Source organism: Drosophila miranda, chromosome 2 (genome assembly GCF_003369915.1).
Source record: "Drosophila miranda strain MSH22 chromosome 2, D.miranda_PacBio2.1, whole genome shotgun sequence".
Classification (NCBI taxonomy): domain Eukaryota; kingdom Metazoa; phylum Arthropoda; class Insecta; order Diptera; family Drosophilidae; genus Drosophila; species Drosophila miranda.
Window position 1 is genome coordinate 1408534 of NC_046675.1, and position 16548 is coordinate 1425081.

General features: G+C 44.2%; 4 protein-coding genes across 9 annotated transcripts; 2 read left to right on the forward strand and 2 right to left on the reverse strand.

Moving 5' to 3' along the window:
* The first annotated feature begins 758 nt into the window (after positions 1 to 758).
* On the forward strand, positions 759 to 9018 carry LOC108156424 (serine/threonine-protein phosphatase 2B catalytic subunit 1). Of its 5 annotated transcripts, none has more exons than XM_017287874.2 (13): positions 763 to 942; positions 1451 to 1836; positions 3101 to 3432; positions 3496 to 3607; positions 3790 to 3935; positions 4008 to 4225; positions 4294 to 4387; positions 4641 to 4766; positions 4830 to 4911; positions 5223 to 5297; positions 5580 to 5664; positions 5735 to 5832; positions 8442 to 9018. In XM_017287874.2, the coding sequence occupies exons 2-13, from the start codon at positions 1647 to 1649 to the stop codon at positions 8780 to 8782; spliced, it is 1899 nt and encodes a 632-aa protein (XP_017143363.1). In that variant the 5' UTR covers positions 763 to 942; positions 1451 to 1646; the 3' UTR covers positions 8783 to 9018. The 5 variants fall into 5 exon arrangements, with proteins under 5 accessions (XP_033244199.1, XP_017143365.1, XP_017143363.1 ...); XM_017287873.2 differs by having other exon boundaries at positions 1517 to 1836; XM_033388307.1 differs by lacking the exons at positions 763 to 942; positions 1451 to 1836 and adding an exon at positions 2822 to 2888.
* LOC108153842 lies at positions 6766 to 7518 on the reverse strand. The gene is given in 4 exon segments (XM_033389346.1): positions 6766 to 6962; positions 7023 to 7190; positions 7247 to 7402; positions 7459 to 7518. Coding segments are annotated over 4 exon segments (540 nt in total). The 3' UTR covers positions 6766 to 6806.
* A 1284-nt stretch (positions 9019 to 10302) lies between the features above and the next one.
* Positions 10303 to 14190, forward strand: LOC108157115 (alkaline phosphatase 4). Its single transcript, XM_017288996.2, has 3 exons — positions 10303 to 10714; positions 12250 to 12491; positions 12550 to 14190. The coding sequence occupies exons 1-3, from the start codon at positions 10534 to 10536 to the stop codon at positions 13927 to 13929; spliced, it is 1803 nt and encodes a 600-aa protein (XP_017144485.1). The 5' UTR covers positions 10303 to 10533; the 3' UTR covers positions 13930 to 14190.
* LOC108157116 (MICOS complex subunit MIC19) lies at positions 14042 to 15281 on the reverse strand. Of its 2 annotated transcripts, none has more exons than XM_017288997.2 (3): positions 15183 to 15281; positions 14921 to 15095; positions 14042 to 14787 (listed from the first exon to the last, which is right to left on the reverse strand). In XM_017288997.2, the coding sequence occupies exons 2-3, from the start codon at positions 15045 to 15047 to the stop codon at positions 14285 to 14287; spliced, it is 630 nt and encodes a 209-aa protein (XP_017144486.1). In that variant the 5' UTR covers positions 15048 to 15095; positions 15183 to 15281; the 3' UTR covers positions 14042 to 14284. The 2 variants fall into 2 exon arrangements, with proteins under 2 accessions (XP_017144486.1, XP_017144487.1); XM_017288998.2 differs by having other exon boundaries at positions 15154 to 15241.
* Between the last annotated feature and the right edge of the window lie 1267 nt (positions 15282 to 16548).

Genomic DNA, 16548 nt, shown 5'->3' on the forward strand with positions numbered 1-16548 from the left:
GTCGAACATTGAAGTATCCCCCACCTGCAGACCACTGCAGATATACCCGATTGATGGTAGAACGCATATATATTTTTGCACGAGGCGCGCACAAAGTCAAGACTATAATTATAGCGACACCCACCTATTGGCGCCCAATTTCTAGCAAACACTAACCCATACACCTATGACTATACACCCATACGCACACACACAATCAATATCACGGACAAGCGGACAACGAAATGCGTCTCACGGTCAAGTTGAAAAGCATTGAGAGCGGATGTGGAAATGGGAATGGGATGGAGATGAGAATGGGAATGGGAATGAGAACGAGATCGAGACCGTGAATGGGGGAGCAAAGGCAGATGTGTTAATGTTTATGAAGGTCAGTGGAACCGCAGAGGGAGCAACAATTGAAGAAGGGCAACAGCCCCCTCTCCTTTCCACATCACAGTAATTTCTCTCCCTCTCTATCTTTCTTTCAACTTTTTAACGAGTGCGTGTGTGACATTAACCCAATAAAAATAGTCGGATATACAGCCAGAGCGTAGACCAGAACCCTACGCAACAATTACGAACGATCACGAATGCGCCTGCAAACGATCAGGAATGATCACGAATGATCACGACAGAGACAGAGACAGAGAGAGCGAGAGAGCGAAAGAGCGCGTCAAGGGCGTAGCTTGAGAGACAGTGAGAGGCTGAGAGAGCGCCCCGATTTCTACCGATCGTCTTCGGGCTTTCGATCTGTGTCTTTGATTTGGTTTCGCGAAAATTTTCGCTCAGTTTCGAGGAAAATTGCGGCGCGCCAACTTGGGAAATGCGTTGCGTGGTGCCCTAGTCGCAGTCCCGTTCCGGTCCGAGCAGCAGCACCCACCATACACCATACACCATACAACACTAAGGCCAGCAAAGCCCCCAAGGATTAGGCTGCAGCAAAGTGTGACCAAAGTGATCTATGTGTGTCGTCGCTCCTCCATCTTCGTTGATTCTTTGATTTTACGATTATTTCTATTTCTATTTATATTTCCATTCTTGTATGGCTATTTCGGTGCGCGTTTGTTTTTGTGGCTAATTAGCACAAAGTGTCGAGCAATTTTCCGTCTCAATTGAGCTCAAGTGCTGCCCTTCTGCCAAGAAAAAAGTGATGAAAACACGAAAAGTTAATACGTAGCTGAATAATTGCCCGATATTTAAATATTAATTGTTCAACATTTATTTCGTGTGCGCGAAATACAAGATACTACTACTAGTTGTCCGTCTCTATAGATGGGATGCCTGCCATTGCCTGGCTAAAAATATAGATATGCATATGAAAGTCCCCATCCATACAATATAACAACAAATTTTATTTATTGCCTAAATATATTTGTGTGTTTTTCGTGTGCGAGTGTGTCCGTCGTCTGTTTCCATAAAGCGACGCTGGGCCAACGATTTGCCGTATAATATTTTAAAATTCTTGTGCTAGTAACACTTTTAGCTTCAGCTTCTGCTTACCCCCAACAAAAACTCAACTCGTAAAAATTTATATCAGGCAAAAAAGATTGCAAAAACAGAATCAACAGAACAGCAAAACGGCAAAAGTAGCAGTGAAAACACATAAAGAATTAATAAAAGACTAAAAAACAAAACGGAAAATAAATAAATTCAAATATTCAACAATCATGTCCGCCTCTGCGCGAAGTTCGGTGACGAGAAAATCGTCGCTGAGCAAAAGTTCCGCCGCGGAAAAGTCTACAAAGTCCTCGACAAGCTCCTCAAAGACCACCACTACATCGACAGCAGCAGCCCCACCAAATGGAGGAAGTAAACAGAAAATGCAGTACTCAAAAACCAGGGAACGAATGGTGGATGGTAAATTGTGATACATATATTAATTGATTTTAATTTCCATTTGTCTGAATTTTATAAATTGGAACTCGGGTGAAAGTCCCCTCGATCATTTCTGATAGATTAATATCTCCCTTGGTGCTACTAAAATACTTCTACCGTGGGTGTCCTCTCAAAAGAGACTATTTATACGAGCGATAGATTCCCAAGACAAAGATGATGTTCTATCATCACCAATTCAAAGTAATTCCTTTTTTATTCGAACCTTTCATATCCGTTATAGAGAAACCTTTTCCCCTGAAAATTCTCTCAACTGCTCTTGTAAGGGATAATTATTTATTCCAAAGCCATTTCACTGTATATCTGTATACAAACAGACAAGTCTCAATCATGCATTCGACCCCACACGAATCTCTTTTTAATTATGATATCTATACAGACAGAAGATCATGCTTCAATGGAACTCTGATGCATTGAATGCATTAATTAAAATCAAATTAAGTTTTTTTCTATTTATTTCGAGGCAAAGAGAAACCAATTCTGTACCATTTCACAAAGTAAAAAATCATACCAGATTTTTCCGTTTGCATGAAATTTGGAGCAGGAAGAAGAAACTCTTTAATAGTTTTTTACTTCTGTAACATGATAGTTTAAATGTTTTTTTTTTTTAATCTCATTCTCCACATTTCTCGGCCGTTAATTTAATAGTTTCCAAATGATATGCTTCTGTGCTGAATTCATATCCGGAAAAGGCGGTTCGTCTTTGTTCTCATTTAATGGGAGAAATAAGAATAATTTTAATCATCCTCGAGCACCCATAAGAAACAACAAACAACTGCAACACATTGGCATTTTATTGGCCATTGCGTCAAAATTTCAACATTTTCCCCAAATTATGACAATTAAAAATGGCGCAAGCAATGGTGTGCGTGTGTGTGTGTGTTGTTTGCTTTTGTGTGTGCCAATCAATTTTTCGACTTTTATATTCACTCATTCAAAATTTTGTAATTAGCGTATGAAATACATGTGCCTGCCGATCTCTCCCGATCTGCCGGGCTGCCTGCCTGCATCTGGTGGTACTATTTTTTTTTTACCCGATTTCGTTTTTGGCGGGGCCCATAAATCCGGCAAGAGAAAAGCGGCCAAAACCGAAATATTGGCGATAAGTTGCAGCGGCTCGTTAACCCACATCGAGATCAGACAGCTCTGTTCGACCAGACCAGTGCAATGTTTATTACAAAACTATCAAATCAATGCATTTGCATATGCATTTGCCTTCTCGCCGCAGATGTCCCGCTGCCGCCCACACACAAGCTCACCATGTCCGAGGTCTACGACGACGAGAAGTCGAGCAAACCCAATTTCGATGTACTGCGCAAGCACTTCCTGCTCGAGGGCCGCGTCGAGGAGTCGGTGGCCCTGCGCATCATCGAAGAGGGCGCCAACCTGCTGCGCGAGGAGAAGAACATGATCGACGTGGAGGCCCCCATCACCGTCTGTGGCGACATTCACGGACAGTTCTTCGATTTGGTCAAACTATTCGAGGTTGGCGGACCCCCAGCCACGACCAGATATCTGTTCCTGGGCGACTACGTGGACAGGGGATACTTCAGCATAGAGGTGCGTCGCGTTATGGCTTCCAAATGAGTCTGAAATGTAGTGTAGCGCTTCCATATCTTTCAGTGCGTTCTGTATCTGTGGTCCCTGAAGATAACCTACCCCGCCACACTGTCGCTCCTGCGAGGCAACCACGAATGCCGCCACCTCACGGAATACTTCACCTTCAAGCAGGAATGTAAGCTGAAATTGAACTCTTATTTATAGTGAATATTGTAGTAGCATTGCATCTTCCATTACATCACAAGCATTTTCTACGGATCCGAGGATGTTTTCTTTGGCATTTAATGGGTTTTTAAAAGCTACAACAAGTGCATAAATCTTTCTCTATTTGTGACTCTGGCATTATTCTATTTGAAGGCATCATCAAGTATTCGGAAAGTATTTACGAGGCCTGCATGGAAGCGTTCGACTGCCTGCCGCTGGCCGCCCTGCTCAACCAGCAGTTTCTGTGCATCCACGGCGGTCTGTCGCCAGAGATTTTCACACTCGACGATATCAAGACGGTAAATGCTCGAAAATTAGAACCTGCTGAAATCTTTACAGCATTTATATCGGTCTGTTGTGTGTTTTTGCAGCTAAATCGATTCAGGGAACCACCGGCCTATGGACCCATGTGCGATCTGCTGTGGTCCGATCCCCTGGAGGACTTTGGCAACGAGAAGACGACCGAGTTCTTCTCGCACAACTCCGTGAGAGGCTGTTCCTACTTCTTCAGCTATATGGCCTGCTGTGAGTTCCTGCAGAAGAACAACCTGCTGTCCATAGTGAGAGCACACGAGGCCCAGGATGCGGGGTATGCTCTGGTACCTTATCCTTGCAGCATCTTTCTATATTTATTTTGTACACCCTTATCAAATATAGCTATCGAATGTATCGGAAGAATCAGGTAACTGGCTTCCCCTCACTCATCACCATCTTCTCCGCCCCCAACTATTTGGATGTTTACAACAACAAGGTATGATCTCTCTCTTCCCCTCCTTCTCCTTCTTCTTCTCCAACTTAAATTGTTTATTCGTTTAGTTGGTTGTTAGTTGGTGTTATTGTTGCTATTTTTAAATAACGAAATCTTTTTTTTGGCTGCATTGCGAGCTGGTGCGAGTTTCATTCGCGCCGCGTTCGTAATATCTTCTCTATTCTCTTCGGTCTCTCGTCTCTGGTCTCGTAACGCTCTCATTTTGTCAACCCCAAACGCTCGCATTTGACAAAAGGCAGCTGTGCTCAAGTACGAGAACAACGTGATGAACATTCGGCAGTTCAACTGCTCCCCCCATCCCTACTGGCTGCCCAACTTCATGGATGTCTTCACATGGTCACTGCCCTTCGTGGGCGAGAAGGTGAGTCCAAATTCCATTACACTTTTGGCTTACAAGCTAACGAAATTTCGCCACTATAAATAGGTAACCGAGATGCTGGTGAATATCCTCAACATCTGTTCGGACGATGAGCTGGTGGCCGGACCCGATGACGAGCTGGAGGAAGGTAAGTGGCGGGCGGGGCATCTGGCAGGGGATCTAATATACCTAGAGGGTGTCGTAAATGTCGTAGTGCTTTAGTTGTGTTGTGGGCAAGAACAGAAATACTCGTACACTGGAATTACAAACTAATCTTCTATTAAAAATATTTTCAAAAACCCAAAACAAAATGCGTCAACTGCAATCTACTACTCGAAACCACCTTCCCTAATACTATATAAATGTTGTGTGTACACAAAAACAACCAACCAACAACCGACTTTCCACTCAAAAACACCTCAAAACAACAAACAAAACACCTCCTCGACAAAAAAAAAGAGCTGCGCAAGAAAATTGTACTGGTGCCGGCGAGCGCGAATAATACCAATAACAATAATCCGCCCAGTAAGCCAGGTAAGCTCCGTGCCAAGCGCAGGCCAATGCCAAAGCCAAAGACAGCAGCACTGCCATTGCCAAGGCCTAAGCCGGGGGTAGAGCCCGAGGCACCACCGCCGCCATCGCCGCCGCCGCCGCCGCCCCAGCCGCAGCAGCCGAAAGATAGAAAAGCTTAGTGAGAGCTTTGCACTGCTTTGATCAGCTTTAGCGCGAGCTTTAACGCTGCTTCTGCTTCTGCTTCCCATTACATTCCCCACAAGAGCCAGAGAGTTTCAGACTAATTGAGCCCTCAATTCGCAGCTTCCATGTCGGCGCTGCGCAAAGAGATAATTCGGAATAAAATTCGGGCCATTGGCAAGATGTCGCGCGTCTTCTCGATTCTCAGGTGAGCACATACGAGTTCCCTCTTAAATGTGATTTTCCCCAAAGATTTTCCCGCTCCAATAACTTTGCAGAGAGGAATCCGAGAGCGTGATTAAGCTGAAGGGTCTGACGCCCACGGGCGCCTTGCCAGTGGGTGCGTTGTCTGGAGGAAAGGATTCCCTGAAGGAGGGTAAGTAACTAGTACCAATCTCTGCGTACCAATCTGAAATGTGAATTAGATTTGCTCAGTATTTCTGCTAATCATCATTGAAGTTCTGTCAGTTATATGGAGTAACTAGTACCAATCTCTGCGTACCAATCTGAAATGTGAATTAGATTTGCTCAGTATTTCTGCTAATCATCATTGAAGTTCTGTCAGTTATATGGAATTTTAAAGCTTAATTTAATGCAGCTCTCAGCGATATTTACTTTAATCATTTGTCAAATTTCTATAGATCGAAGCAACATCTGATATGACTAGTATATTTCTTAGTATATCATCTGTTTCGATACTTAGAATCTAGGCTACACTCAATCAATTGAAAATCTTTTAAGAAAGAGTGCCATATACTTTACGTTGTAGGCATACCAGTGGGTCTTTAAGAGGTAATCGCCCTCAGGAAAAGGCAAAGCATCTGTAAACCTTGTATTGAGAAAGTTGCTGGGAAGCTTTTCCAAAATAATGTCGGGCTGCAACCGAAGAAGAGTTGAATTTGATTCTCTGACTACCTTGACTTTGGTAATGGGAGTCTTAAACAATTTTACTTTAAATGAAATGTTCTTGTAGCTCCGATTCACCGTCTTAATATAGCAATCTTCGATATCGTCAAACTCTTCATCTAGAGAAATGCATTGAATTTTAGTATACTCAAACTTTGAACACACTTCCATGGCTGTATACAGGATCACAATTAGTTGAACTACAAATCATCTCGTTCCGCACATCTTAAAACGTCAATAAACCAATCGAAACTGATCGTTTTATGAGCTTCTAAAACATTTCGAAAATTGCCAGAATAAAATCCAACGATTATGGCAACTAATTGAGCATTTCATTCCAAATGTGCCCATCAATTAGGGGAGAATGGAAATAAGTAGACTCAATGCTGAATACCCTGGGAAAACGTAGAGTTTATGTATTTTTCCACTAATCAAATATTTCATTCAAGAAAGGGTGCCATAGACTTTCACCACAGCTCGGTTGATGTCGTAGGCATACTAATGCAGTTCTAACAGATAATCCCCTTCTGGAAAAGGTAGAACTTTTGTAGCCTGGTAATTAACAAACTCGATGGGAAGCTTTTCGACCTGAATATCGTGCTGGACACAAAGATGAAATTTGAAATTATAAAAGTTTACAGAGCAAAGAAATGCACTCACATCGTAGGGGCATGTATGGTTCATATTGGAGAACTTATTAAAGAAATTATATAAGTATCCGGCGACGGGGTTGGACTCTGTGTTGCTCAGGAATCTGCAGGCATCTACGGTCACATTGTACATGAACGGTCTGTAGCCGCTGAATCGCTTGAACAGGGCTCCATTTACCTGAAATGTCAGCGTGAAACGTGCACGGATCTTATATTCCAGTATTCTAAACATACCTTGATTTTGGTGATGGGAGTTTTAAATAGATTGACCTTCACGGACATATACTTGTAGGTACGATTGACCGACCTCAGATGGCAGTATTCGAAATCGGCAAACTTGCTATCCAAAGAGGTGCACTTGAGGTTTGTAAACTCAAATTTTGATGAAATCTTAAAGCAGGTTACAATAGAAGTGAAATCCTTTTTCTATATGGATGTCTAGATACCTCATCGATCGAGTATAGTAGCACAAAACCCCAAACGAGAAAGTTTAACTTGTTGTACATCCTAGAATATTGGTGGACTGACGAGAACTGAGCTCGCTCTATGAAAGTTGCAATGGAATATTAACGCAAATGATGTTTAAAAATCAATTAACATCATTTTATTTGGTACCTAATGTGGCTTTCAATTAGATATATTTCATGGCTGTAACCATCAGTGGAAACCGTCGAAATTGTTAAATAATTAAAAGCCATGAGTGCTCCGATCAATCGCTCAGTGTTCTTAGTTTTCACCAAATGCTTGTTGCACATTTGGCATGTATTGCTTTTGCTCATAGCTGTGTTGCCAACACAAAAATTTAACAAAAATCGGTCCCAAGAAACCAAAAACAAAATACTTTTCTGCAAACCGATGCTCCCAGTCTCGTAACAGACTCGTCATGTCCATGACATACAAATTTGTACTTGTATTATTGGGCACTCGCCTCTGACTTTTTTCTTGTCTGTGTTAAAAGATTAAAATTAGCCGAAAAGGGTTAAGTTCCCCATGAGGAAAGTGCTGAACAGATGAAAATTTATCATTTATAAAATCGATGGGATGCTTATCCGAAACAAGATCATGCTAAAACGGAACACCTAATGAGTAGGTAGCATATTTAGGTCAAAGGGACACGGATGATTAAAATTGGCGTGGCTACTGAATAGACCAAAGAAGTAAGTGTCCACAGGGTTCGCCCGAGGATTTTTCAAGAGCTTACAGCCATCCACTGTGGAATTATAAAGAAATGGCTTGTAGCCACTATGACGTTGATACATAGCGGCATTTACCTATGATATACATATGTCACATTTGATTGTGACACAACCAATAGGTGTGCCCCTATAGGCTATAGATAACTGTCTCGTAATCCACACATATTTATATTGATTATTACGAATTTTATTGTTATTTATCTATTAAACTTTTACTTGCACTTTCTGTACAGCTCTCCAAGGACTGACCGCAGCTTCACACATCCACTCGTTCGCCGAGGCCAAGGGCCTGGATGCGGTCAATGAACGGATGCCGCCACGTCGGCCGCTGGTGATGAGTGCCAGCAGCAGCAGCATCACGACAGTCAGCACTACCAGTACCAGCAACAACAACACTAATAATAACAACAATAACAACAATACAACGACAAAGAACAGCAACAGCAGCAGCAGCAGTAATGCCACCACAACCGTGACCAAGACGAGCAGCAGCAGCAGCAGCAGCAGGAGCACCGTGAAGTCGGCCACAACCAGCAACGTTCGGGCCGGGTTTACCTCCAAGAAGTTCTCGTAGTGCAGATAGAGAGGAGAGGTTCCTGCTCGCCTGAAAATTATGATTTCTGCTTAAATTTATCTGTTATCTAGATCTACTTTTGTTAGCCACCACTTTTATACCAGAATTCTAGTCATCTGAGGCCCTCAAACGAGACGAATCTCTCCTACCATAATCCTGTAACTGAAATATTAGCAAAAATTTATACGTGACATGAAAAATAGTTCAATAAAAATGGCAGCAAATAGCTCAACAAAATGATCGTTTGTTTGCCACACAAAACGTGTGCCCTCCGAAGGGGACAACTGCAACTGCAACTGCAACTGCAGCTGTGCCTGTCATTAGTCCCACAGACCCACTGCCCTACTCGCTCTACTCAGGCGTAACAGATCATCACGAGGCCCAAGAGACAGGGGGCGGAGAACATTGTAATAATAATCAACCAAATGCAAACAGTAGTAGAACAGGTCCAAAAGCGAATCATTCACCGCCGGGCGTCACTTGCAGTGGAAGATTCCCCCCGTCTTTTATTTCGATTTCTCGGGCTGGCAACGTGCGCAAGCAGACAGCGGCAGATATTCATACGGATAGAGATAAACATAGATTAGAGGTTAGATAAAGATTTACAATGGGATAAGGTGATTATGAGAGCAGTTCGGGATGAACAAATGTCAATGGCAGCTGGGACAGCCCTCAATTCGTATCGAAATGTGGGGGCATTCACAGGAACCAGGTATCTGTGGGATCTTTGGTATCTGGTGTAAGATTTTGTATTTCAATCCTACTGATCTCTGTCGCTCGGCAATTCCAGTGATCTCAGACAGATCTACAACACGTTTAACTAGAGCAGCACCCACAAATCAATGACAATAGGAAGGCCCCAGCTCTAGATTAGACCCATTGTGTTCCCCGGTAGATCATGTAATACGAACAGAGGAAGGGGGAAAGATCACGTCAAGTGGGTGATACACAAGTGGCATTGAGAGGTCGCTCGGAGAAGCAAAACGCCAGATAAACTCTTTCGAATGTTTGCCCCAAAAAGCAGACACAAATGCAAACAACACGCATACGCAATGTGTTCCGATGATACGAGATACCGAGGGTATTAAAGGAAAAGAATAGCCGTCTCTTTTATCACTTCTGATTAAGACAAACAACGGCATCAGAATCATCACAGAATTCATCTGCAGCCCACGACCACAAGAGATAGCAGCCAAAACAGCCGGATCAGCCGCACGATCCACGGCAGTCGCTTCACGTGCAGCATCTACTGTAAATCAGCGCATTGACACATGAATCTCACGGGGGAAATGGCGAAAGAAATCTCCAAGCCCCAAGCAAACATCGCGATCGTTTAAACGTCTATAAAAGCTTATGGCGGGGGCCCTGGGCCCTGGGCTTTGCTTTGCACGTTTTTATGGATTTATCGTCTCGTGGAGCTGTAATTTTAATAGAACCAAACGGGAACCCGAATGGGGGTTGCTTCGTGTCTGGGCTGCTCGGCTGGCCGTTTGCAATATAACGGCGATGGGGGCTTGTTGCGGTGTTAGTCGCTAATTGGAGATCCACACGAGACGCGGGCTCTGGGCCACAGAAAACCACTGTTTCGCGCATTTCACATCCACTCCGATGGCCTGTTGAACGAATCTGCGCCTCAAGCTGAGCTGTGATATAAATAGGAATCGGAACAAAAGCCTCTACACCCTCTACAACAAGACCATCTAAATTGCCCGAATAGTATTTCAATCTTGTGCGTCTTGTGAAAATCCAGAATGCATTGCCTCCAGTTCGTTGCTTTTGTCGTGTGGTGCGGTGGCCTGATCCCAGGAAGCTGGACGGCCACCCTCCAGCCACCGCCACTGATCCAGACCCTCAGCGCCGGCAGTGACATTGGGCCAGAGTTCAACCTGGACGCCCAGCAGCAGCCACCGCTGGAGAAACTGGAGCCGGAAGGTAAGTCCCCTATTGCGACGTTCTCTTTTCAATTTGTGACATTCCCTAACTGCCGGCACGTGCAGAACGCGCACTGAAGAAGCCAGCCCTCAGCCGCAAGCTTAAAGTACTTAAAGTACGTGAAATAATTCCCATTAGTTGAACTTGAACCGTTCACCCGTTCCCCCCAGTTCACTTATGCAACAAGCACTTTAAACATTGCTTTTATTCTAGGACCAATTGAAGGTTTGGCAAACTGCTGCAACATTTTCATTCAATAACCGCAAAAACTATAAAAACGCTTAGTAATTATCCATAAAGAAAAAAGTGTTTGTGCTTAAAATTGCTTTATAATGTAACAAAATAATCAGGTGGAGCAACGAGCATTACTAATTCTTTTAGAACAGCTTTAAGCTTTTTTATTATTATTTTTTAACAATTTGCTGGCAGCCAAACCCCAGCTAGCAAAAGACCTATAATCCTATAAGCTATATGCTCAATTTTCCGTATAAACCCCATCATAAACAGAGCTAAAGAGATCAAACGATAGAATTAATCCATAGTTTCTTCCAAAAAAACATCATGAACTTTTAATTTCATTGTCAGTCCCAATTGGCAGTCAAGTAATGAAGCTTAACTGTAACCTGCCTCAAAGTCGAGGTCATAATTACTACCTCAATTGAATATTAAGTATCGCAAACCGACGATGATCATGATCCGTACTGAATCAGCTAATGGGCAATCCAAAAAGTGCAAAGGAAATGCAAATGATTTACGAGTATCGGAAAGTGATTTGGATTCGTATTCAATGCGCACACAAAAAAACTCTCTTTTCCCCTTTTCATCCTGCAATGCAAGGGAATTGAATCATCAAAAATTGTGGGGGGATTCATGGGTTGTTTTTTGGCAACTTATGGAGTACGTTGCTCTCAAGAAGGGTCTATGGAATGCGTTTTACGTTGATTGGGGCTTCGATATTCCTCTACAATTCTTGATTTTGTAAAGATCATACTCCCTCGATAAGCATTATTGATAGTATGATACTTAGAAAATAATCTACTTTATAGTTTATTTGCGGCATACAATAGAATAAATACCAATATTTACAGACTGACAGTCCAGCAATATGTCTAGACGGGGGATGTAATAAACGCAATGCATTCAAGTAGAAAAATCCACATTCTGTAGTATAGATACTATGGAGAATATAATTTAAGACCCTAAACCTGTCATATAGTAAATTAAAACAGAGTCGAAACAAATATAAATGACATTAGGGATATCCCAGTAACTAATTCCGAGATATACATATGTACAATGTACATATAGTAGGATGAGAGTGCATAAATTATAATATAAACAGCAGGGGATCCACAACTGACTTGTAGATGCATTTCAGACACTAAAATAAATCTAGATAATTAGTCGTACGCGAATATACTAGTGCAGAAAGTCCCACTAGACGCGAGCAATTAAGAGGCGACGTCTACGCCACTACGTGACTGGGTTGGGACCTATCCTATCCAACGAATTGCCACTACAATTCCCGCTTACAGATGCTGAATTCTGGCGCAGTGTGGGCTTGAAGCAGCTGGAGAAGACCATCGAGCAGGCCAAGCGGGCCGAGGAGCACTCGTACGCGAAGAAGGCCCGGAACATCATAATCTTCATTGGCGATGGCATGGGCGTGTCGACGATCAGTGCGGGACGCATCTACAAGGGCCAGTACCTGAAGCACGGCCATGGCGAGGAGGAGTCGCTCTCCTTTGACCACTTTCCCAATACTGGAATGGCCAAGGTATGAAGTTACAGAATGATTTCGAACACCATTTCATCTCATTTCGTTTCTCCGACAGACATACAACGTGGACAAACAGGTACCGGACTCGGCAGGCACGGCCACGGCTCTGTTTACCGGAATCAAGACGCACTACGGAGCCATTGGCGTGGATGCCACTCGCTCCAAGGTGGATGCCAAGCTAGGCCGGGTTGAGACCATCATGGAGTGGGCCCAGAAGGAAGGCAAGCGCACGGGAATCGTGACCACAACGAGGATAACCCATGCCACGCCTGCGGCCACCTACGCCCACATCTACGATCGCGACTGGGAGTGCGAAACGGAGGTGCCGGCCGAATCGGTGGGCATCCATGTGGACATTGCCCGCCAGCTGGTGGAGAATGCCCCAGGCAACAGATTCAATGTAATCCTGGGCGGTGGCATGTCGCCCATGGGCATCCTGAACGCCACCGAGGTGAAGCGGACCAAATTCGAGGGCCCCACCGAAACGATCTGCAGTCGAAGGGATCAGCGCAACCTTCCAGCCGAGTGGTTGGCACACCATTCCATGGACAAAGTGCCAGCAGCACTGGTGCACAATCGGGACGATCTGCTGGCTGTGGATGCGAAGAACGTCGATCACCTGATGGGCCTGTTTAGGAACAATCACATCACCTACTCGATTGCCCGGGAGGTGGGCGAACCGTCGCTGCAGGAGATGACGGAGACGGCTCTACGGGTTCTGGAACGAGGCGACGATTCGCCTGGATTTGTGCTCCTCGTCGAGGGCGGTCGCATCGATCAGGGCCACCACATGAACTACGCTCGGGCGGCTCTGCACGAGGTGTACGAGTTTGATCTGGCCATCCAGGCGGCTCTCAACATGACCGATTCCGACGAGACGCTCATCGTGGTCACGGCGGACCACTCGCATGCCGTCACCTTCAACGGCTATGCGCTGCGCGGCAACGACATCCTGGGCGCATCGAACCTACACGAGAAGGCCGATCCCATGGTCTACGAGACCATCTCCTATGCCAACGGGCCCGGCTACTACGATCATTTGGCCAACGAATCGCGGCCCGCGAACAGCTCCAACATGTGGATGCCCCTCAAGCTCTACACCGAGGAGGAGCGCCAGGCCCCCACCTACCGCCACCTGGCGTCCGTACCGCGCAAGGACGAAACTCACGGCGGCGAGGATGTGGCCGTGTTCGCCTCTGGGCCCGGCTCCGGCCTGGTACGCGGCGTCTTCGAACAGAACTATGTGGCGTACGTGATGAGCTATGCCGGCTGCATTGGTCCGGCCAAGGACTTTGACGACTCCTGTGAGGATCGCGAAGAGAACAAGCCGATCAACAGCAGCAGCAGCGGCAGCGCTGACAACGTTTTGCGAGCGGCCGTTCTTCCAATTTTGGCTGCCGCCACAGCTGCTTTCCTGCGGGGACGCCAACTGTAAATGTATTGTAGTTTATGGATTAGTTTTTATGGATTGTGTAGTTATCAGTAGTACAAGCGGAAGGAGACGATGCGGAAGGGTCTGAAATGACCACATATTAAACACTTAAATATAAACAATTGCGTTTTAATATGTAATGAAAACACTGATTGCGCCCAAGCGGCAGTTTTGAATTCGATATACTACATACTATCGATATTTCTATCGACGATAGCTGCCGTCGATTCTGTTAAATTACTTTACTTATTTATTTCTTCACAAGATACACTTTCTCGCCCAAGTCTTTGCAGTTTACAGAAGTCTCGCAAGGCCGCCAACAAATAATCAACTCAACATACGAATTGGAACCGTCTTTCTATCCCGCTTTGGCTGCTGGCGCCTTGGGCGCCTCCGGCTCATCGTCCAACTTCTTGATGCGATGCAGGTCGACGCACTGCCGGAACTGGGCCACCTCATCCATGCACTGCAGCGTCTCACCGGGATGGGCGCGGTAGCAGGCCAGCAGCTGCGCCTTCAGGTCCTGGCAGGGCGGCAGCTTTTGCGCGGCGGCAGTGCTGACGAATCGCTTGTGCACGTTCTCCACGGCATTGGCGTACTCCGACTCGAGGATGGCGTTGGTCTTCTTCAGGTTCTCCTCCAGATTGATGAGGCGCTGGCGCCAGATCTCGTCGTTCTGTTTCAGCTCCTGGTTCATCTGGCGCTGCACATCCGCGGCACTGATGGTTTGTCCACCGCCCTGCACGTAAATGGAGGAGGGTGCCCTAACCGCGGACGCGGGCGCTGGCAGGACTGCTGCGGGCACGGAGGGGGCTTTGGCTGCCGGTTTGGACTCCTCCGCAGCGACTGCTTGCTGGCGAGCTGTAGGAATATTGCAAATTAATGGAAAATCATGTTTTAGTTAAAGAAACCCCTATTTCGAGCATTGTTGCATAACACTCGGGGAACGCAATTGGATACCCGTTGGGAATTTCTTTGGAGCCTAGTACTTTACCCTGCTGTGAGATGCCTGCCTTGAGGCGCTTGACCACATCATCGGATATGTCGATGACGCCCGCAGGAGTCGGATTCTCCATTGAGACCGAACGTGGTTCGCGCGACTGTGATTGCCTGGCTCCCATCGTGAGGACGTCTGTTCTGGCGGTTTCTCGTCTTCAACGGATCAAACCCTGCAAGGATTATAGATTAGCAGTCAGAACAGTATGTATTTGACGCTGGGTTAACAACCAAATTGCTTATTTAAACTGTTTTTTAACCTTTTTCGTCGAAAAATATGCGGTGCCCAGTGTGACCGTTTGAGACCAGTGTGACCGCGGATTTATCGATACAATATACCGTCCGACCCTCAGAAATATACCGAAACATACCGGCTCATTTTCAAAATATACCGTAAATATACTGACGAATTCAAGTTATATTTTACATATTCCTCGTTTTTGATATTCCGACGAATATTACTAGCTATATAGAACATTTAGCCATGCCATCATAACTTTATACGATTGATGAATCAATTTTATATTTAACCGGTGTATTCTTAATACTTGCTTTTATTGCATTTTGCGTAAAAAGAGGTTTTAGCGAAATAAGTCGAACAAAAAAAATCCAAACAAACGAAAAAGGAAATTGCTCAATTTTGATATTCCATTGTAGAATGCTGACTAACTAAATCTCTCAGCAATGCCCACATAGTTTTATCCCATTAATGAATAAATTTTCTACAAGATTGGATGGTTTTTAATCCTTGTTTTTATTGTATTTATTGTAAAAAAAGGTTTAAACGAAAAAGTTCAACAAAAAAAGAGTCGCTATATTGCGTGTAAGCCGTAGTATAGGCCTTTGTATACCCTATTTTGTTAATTTTATATGAAAGTATTAATATTGATATTAAGATAAAACGTAACTAATAAAGACCTTTTCTCAAAATGACATTTTTTAGACATTTTCATGTATATGATGAGTGTTTTGTATATATATCTCGATCCTAACACCTATTCTTGGTCCCTGCAAGAAGACAATAAGCTTTAAAATATCGTTGAAATATTGAAAATAATATTAAATAATATTGAATAATATTAAAATATATTGAAAATAAATTTTTTTGCCTGGGATGACAAACATATTCACAATTCTGTAACATCCATTTCCCTTAGGGTATGTGTGCATGGAATGGGACTCATTGCTGTCAATCGGGTAAAAGAGGTCCTTACCCGATTCAAGTTCGGTTATCGATACTATCGACTGATTACGAGTGGTGCGCGCCAAATCTAACTTTTTTGAATGTGAGTGACAAGGATTTAAATGTTGTCAGCCGGGCCATTACCGATTCAACTAATACGACGATTCCCTCATTTTTGATCTTCCATCGAATATCAGCTATATGGAAGATTTAGCCATGCCCACATAATTTTTGTATGTGTTTTTGTTTGTTTTTAATAAACTAAAGAACCTCATCATTTTTTAAGAGGACAAATTCACTATCGATTCCCTGCGGACTTTTGATTGAATTTGCATGTGCAGTGCACGGTTTCGATATTTTGGTGCGATACGCGTATTATTTAAGCGCGCCAGCCTAAAGAAGATTCAAAATAAATGAAATCAAATATTTTTTTATTTTTTGTT

Excerpts from the sequence above, each read along its gene's own strand:
- LOC108157116 (XM_017288997.2), bottom strand. The coding sequence starts at position 15,047 with ATGGGAGCCAGGCAATCACAGTCGCGCGAACCACGTTCGGTCTCAATG. Across the intron at positions 14,788-14,920 it reads GGCAGGCATCTCACAGCAGG|CTCGCCAGCAAGCAGTCGCT; the intron begins GTAAAGTACTAG and ends ATATTCCTACAG.
- LOC108157115 (XM_017288996.2), top strand. The coding sequence starts at position 10,534 with ATGCATTGCCTCCAGTTCGTTGCTTTTGTCGTGTGGTGCGGTGGCCTG. Across the intron at positions 10,715-12,249 it reads GGAGAAACTGGAGCCGGAAG|ATGCTGAATTCTGGCGCAGT; the intron begins GTAAGTCCCCTA and ends TCCCGCTTACAG. Across the intron at positions 12,492-12,549 it reads CCAATACTGGAATGGCCAAG|ACATACAACGTGGACAAACA; the intron begins GTATGAAGTTAC and ends TTTCTCCGACAG.
- LOC108156424 (XM_017287874.2), top strand. The coding sequence starts at position 1,647 with ATGTCCGCCTCTGCGCGAAGTTCGGTGACGAGAAAATCGTCGCTGAGC. Across the intron at positions 3,936-4,007 it reads CACTCGACGATATCAAGACG|CTAAATCGATTCAGGGAACC; the intron begins GTAAATGCTCGA and ends GTGTTTTTGCAG. Across the intron at positions 5,833-8,441 it reads AAAGGATTCCCTGAAGGAGG|CTCTCCAAGGACTGACCGCA; the intron begins GTAAGTAACTAG and ends CTTTCTGTACAG.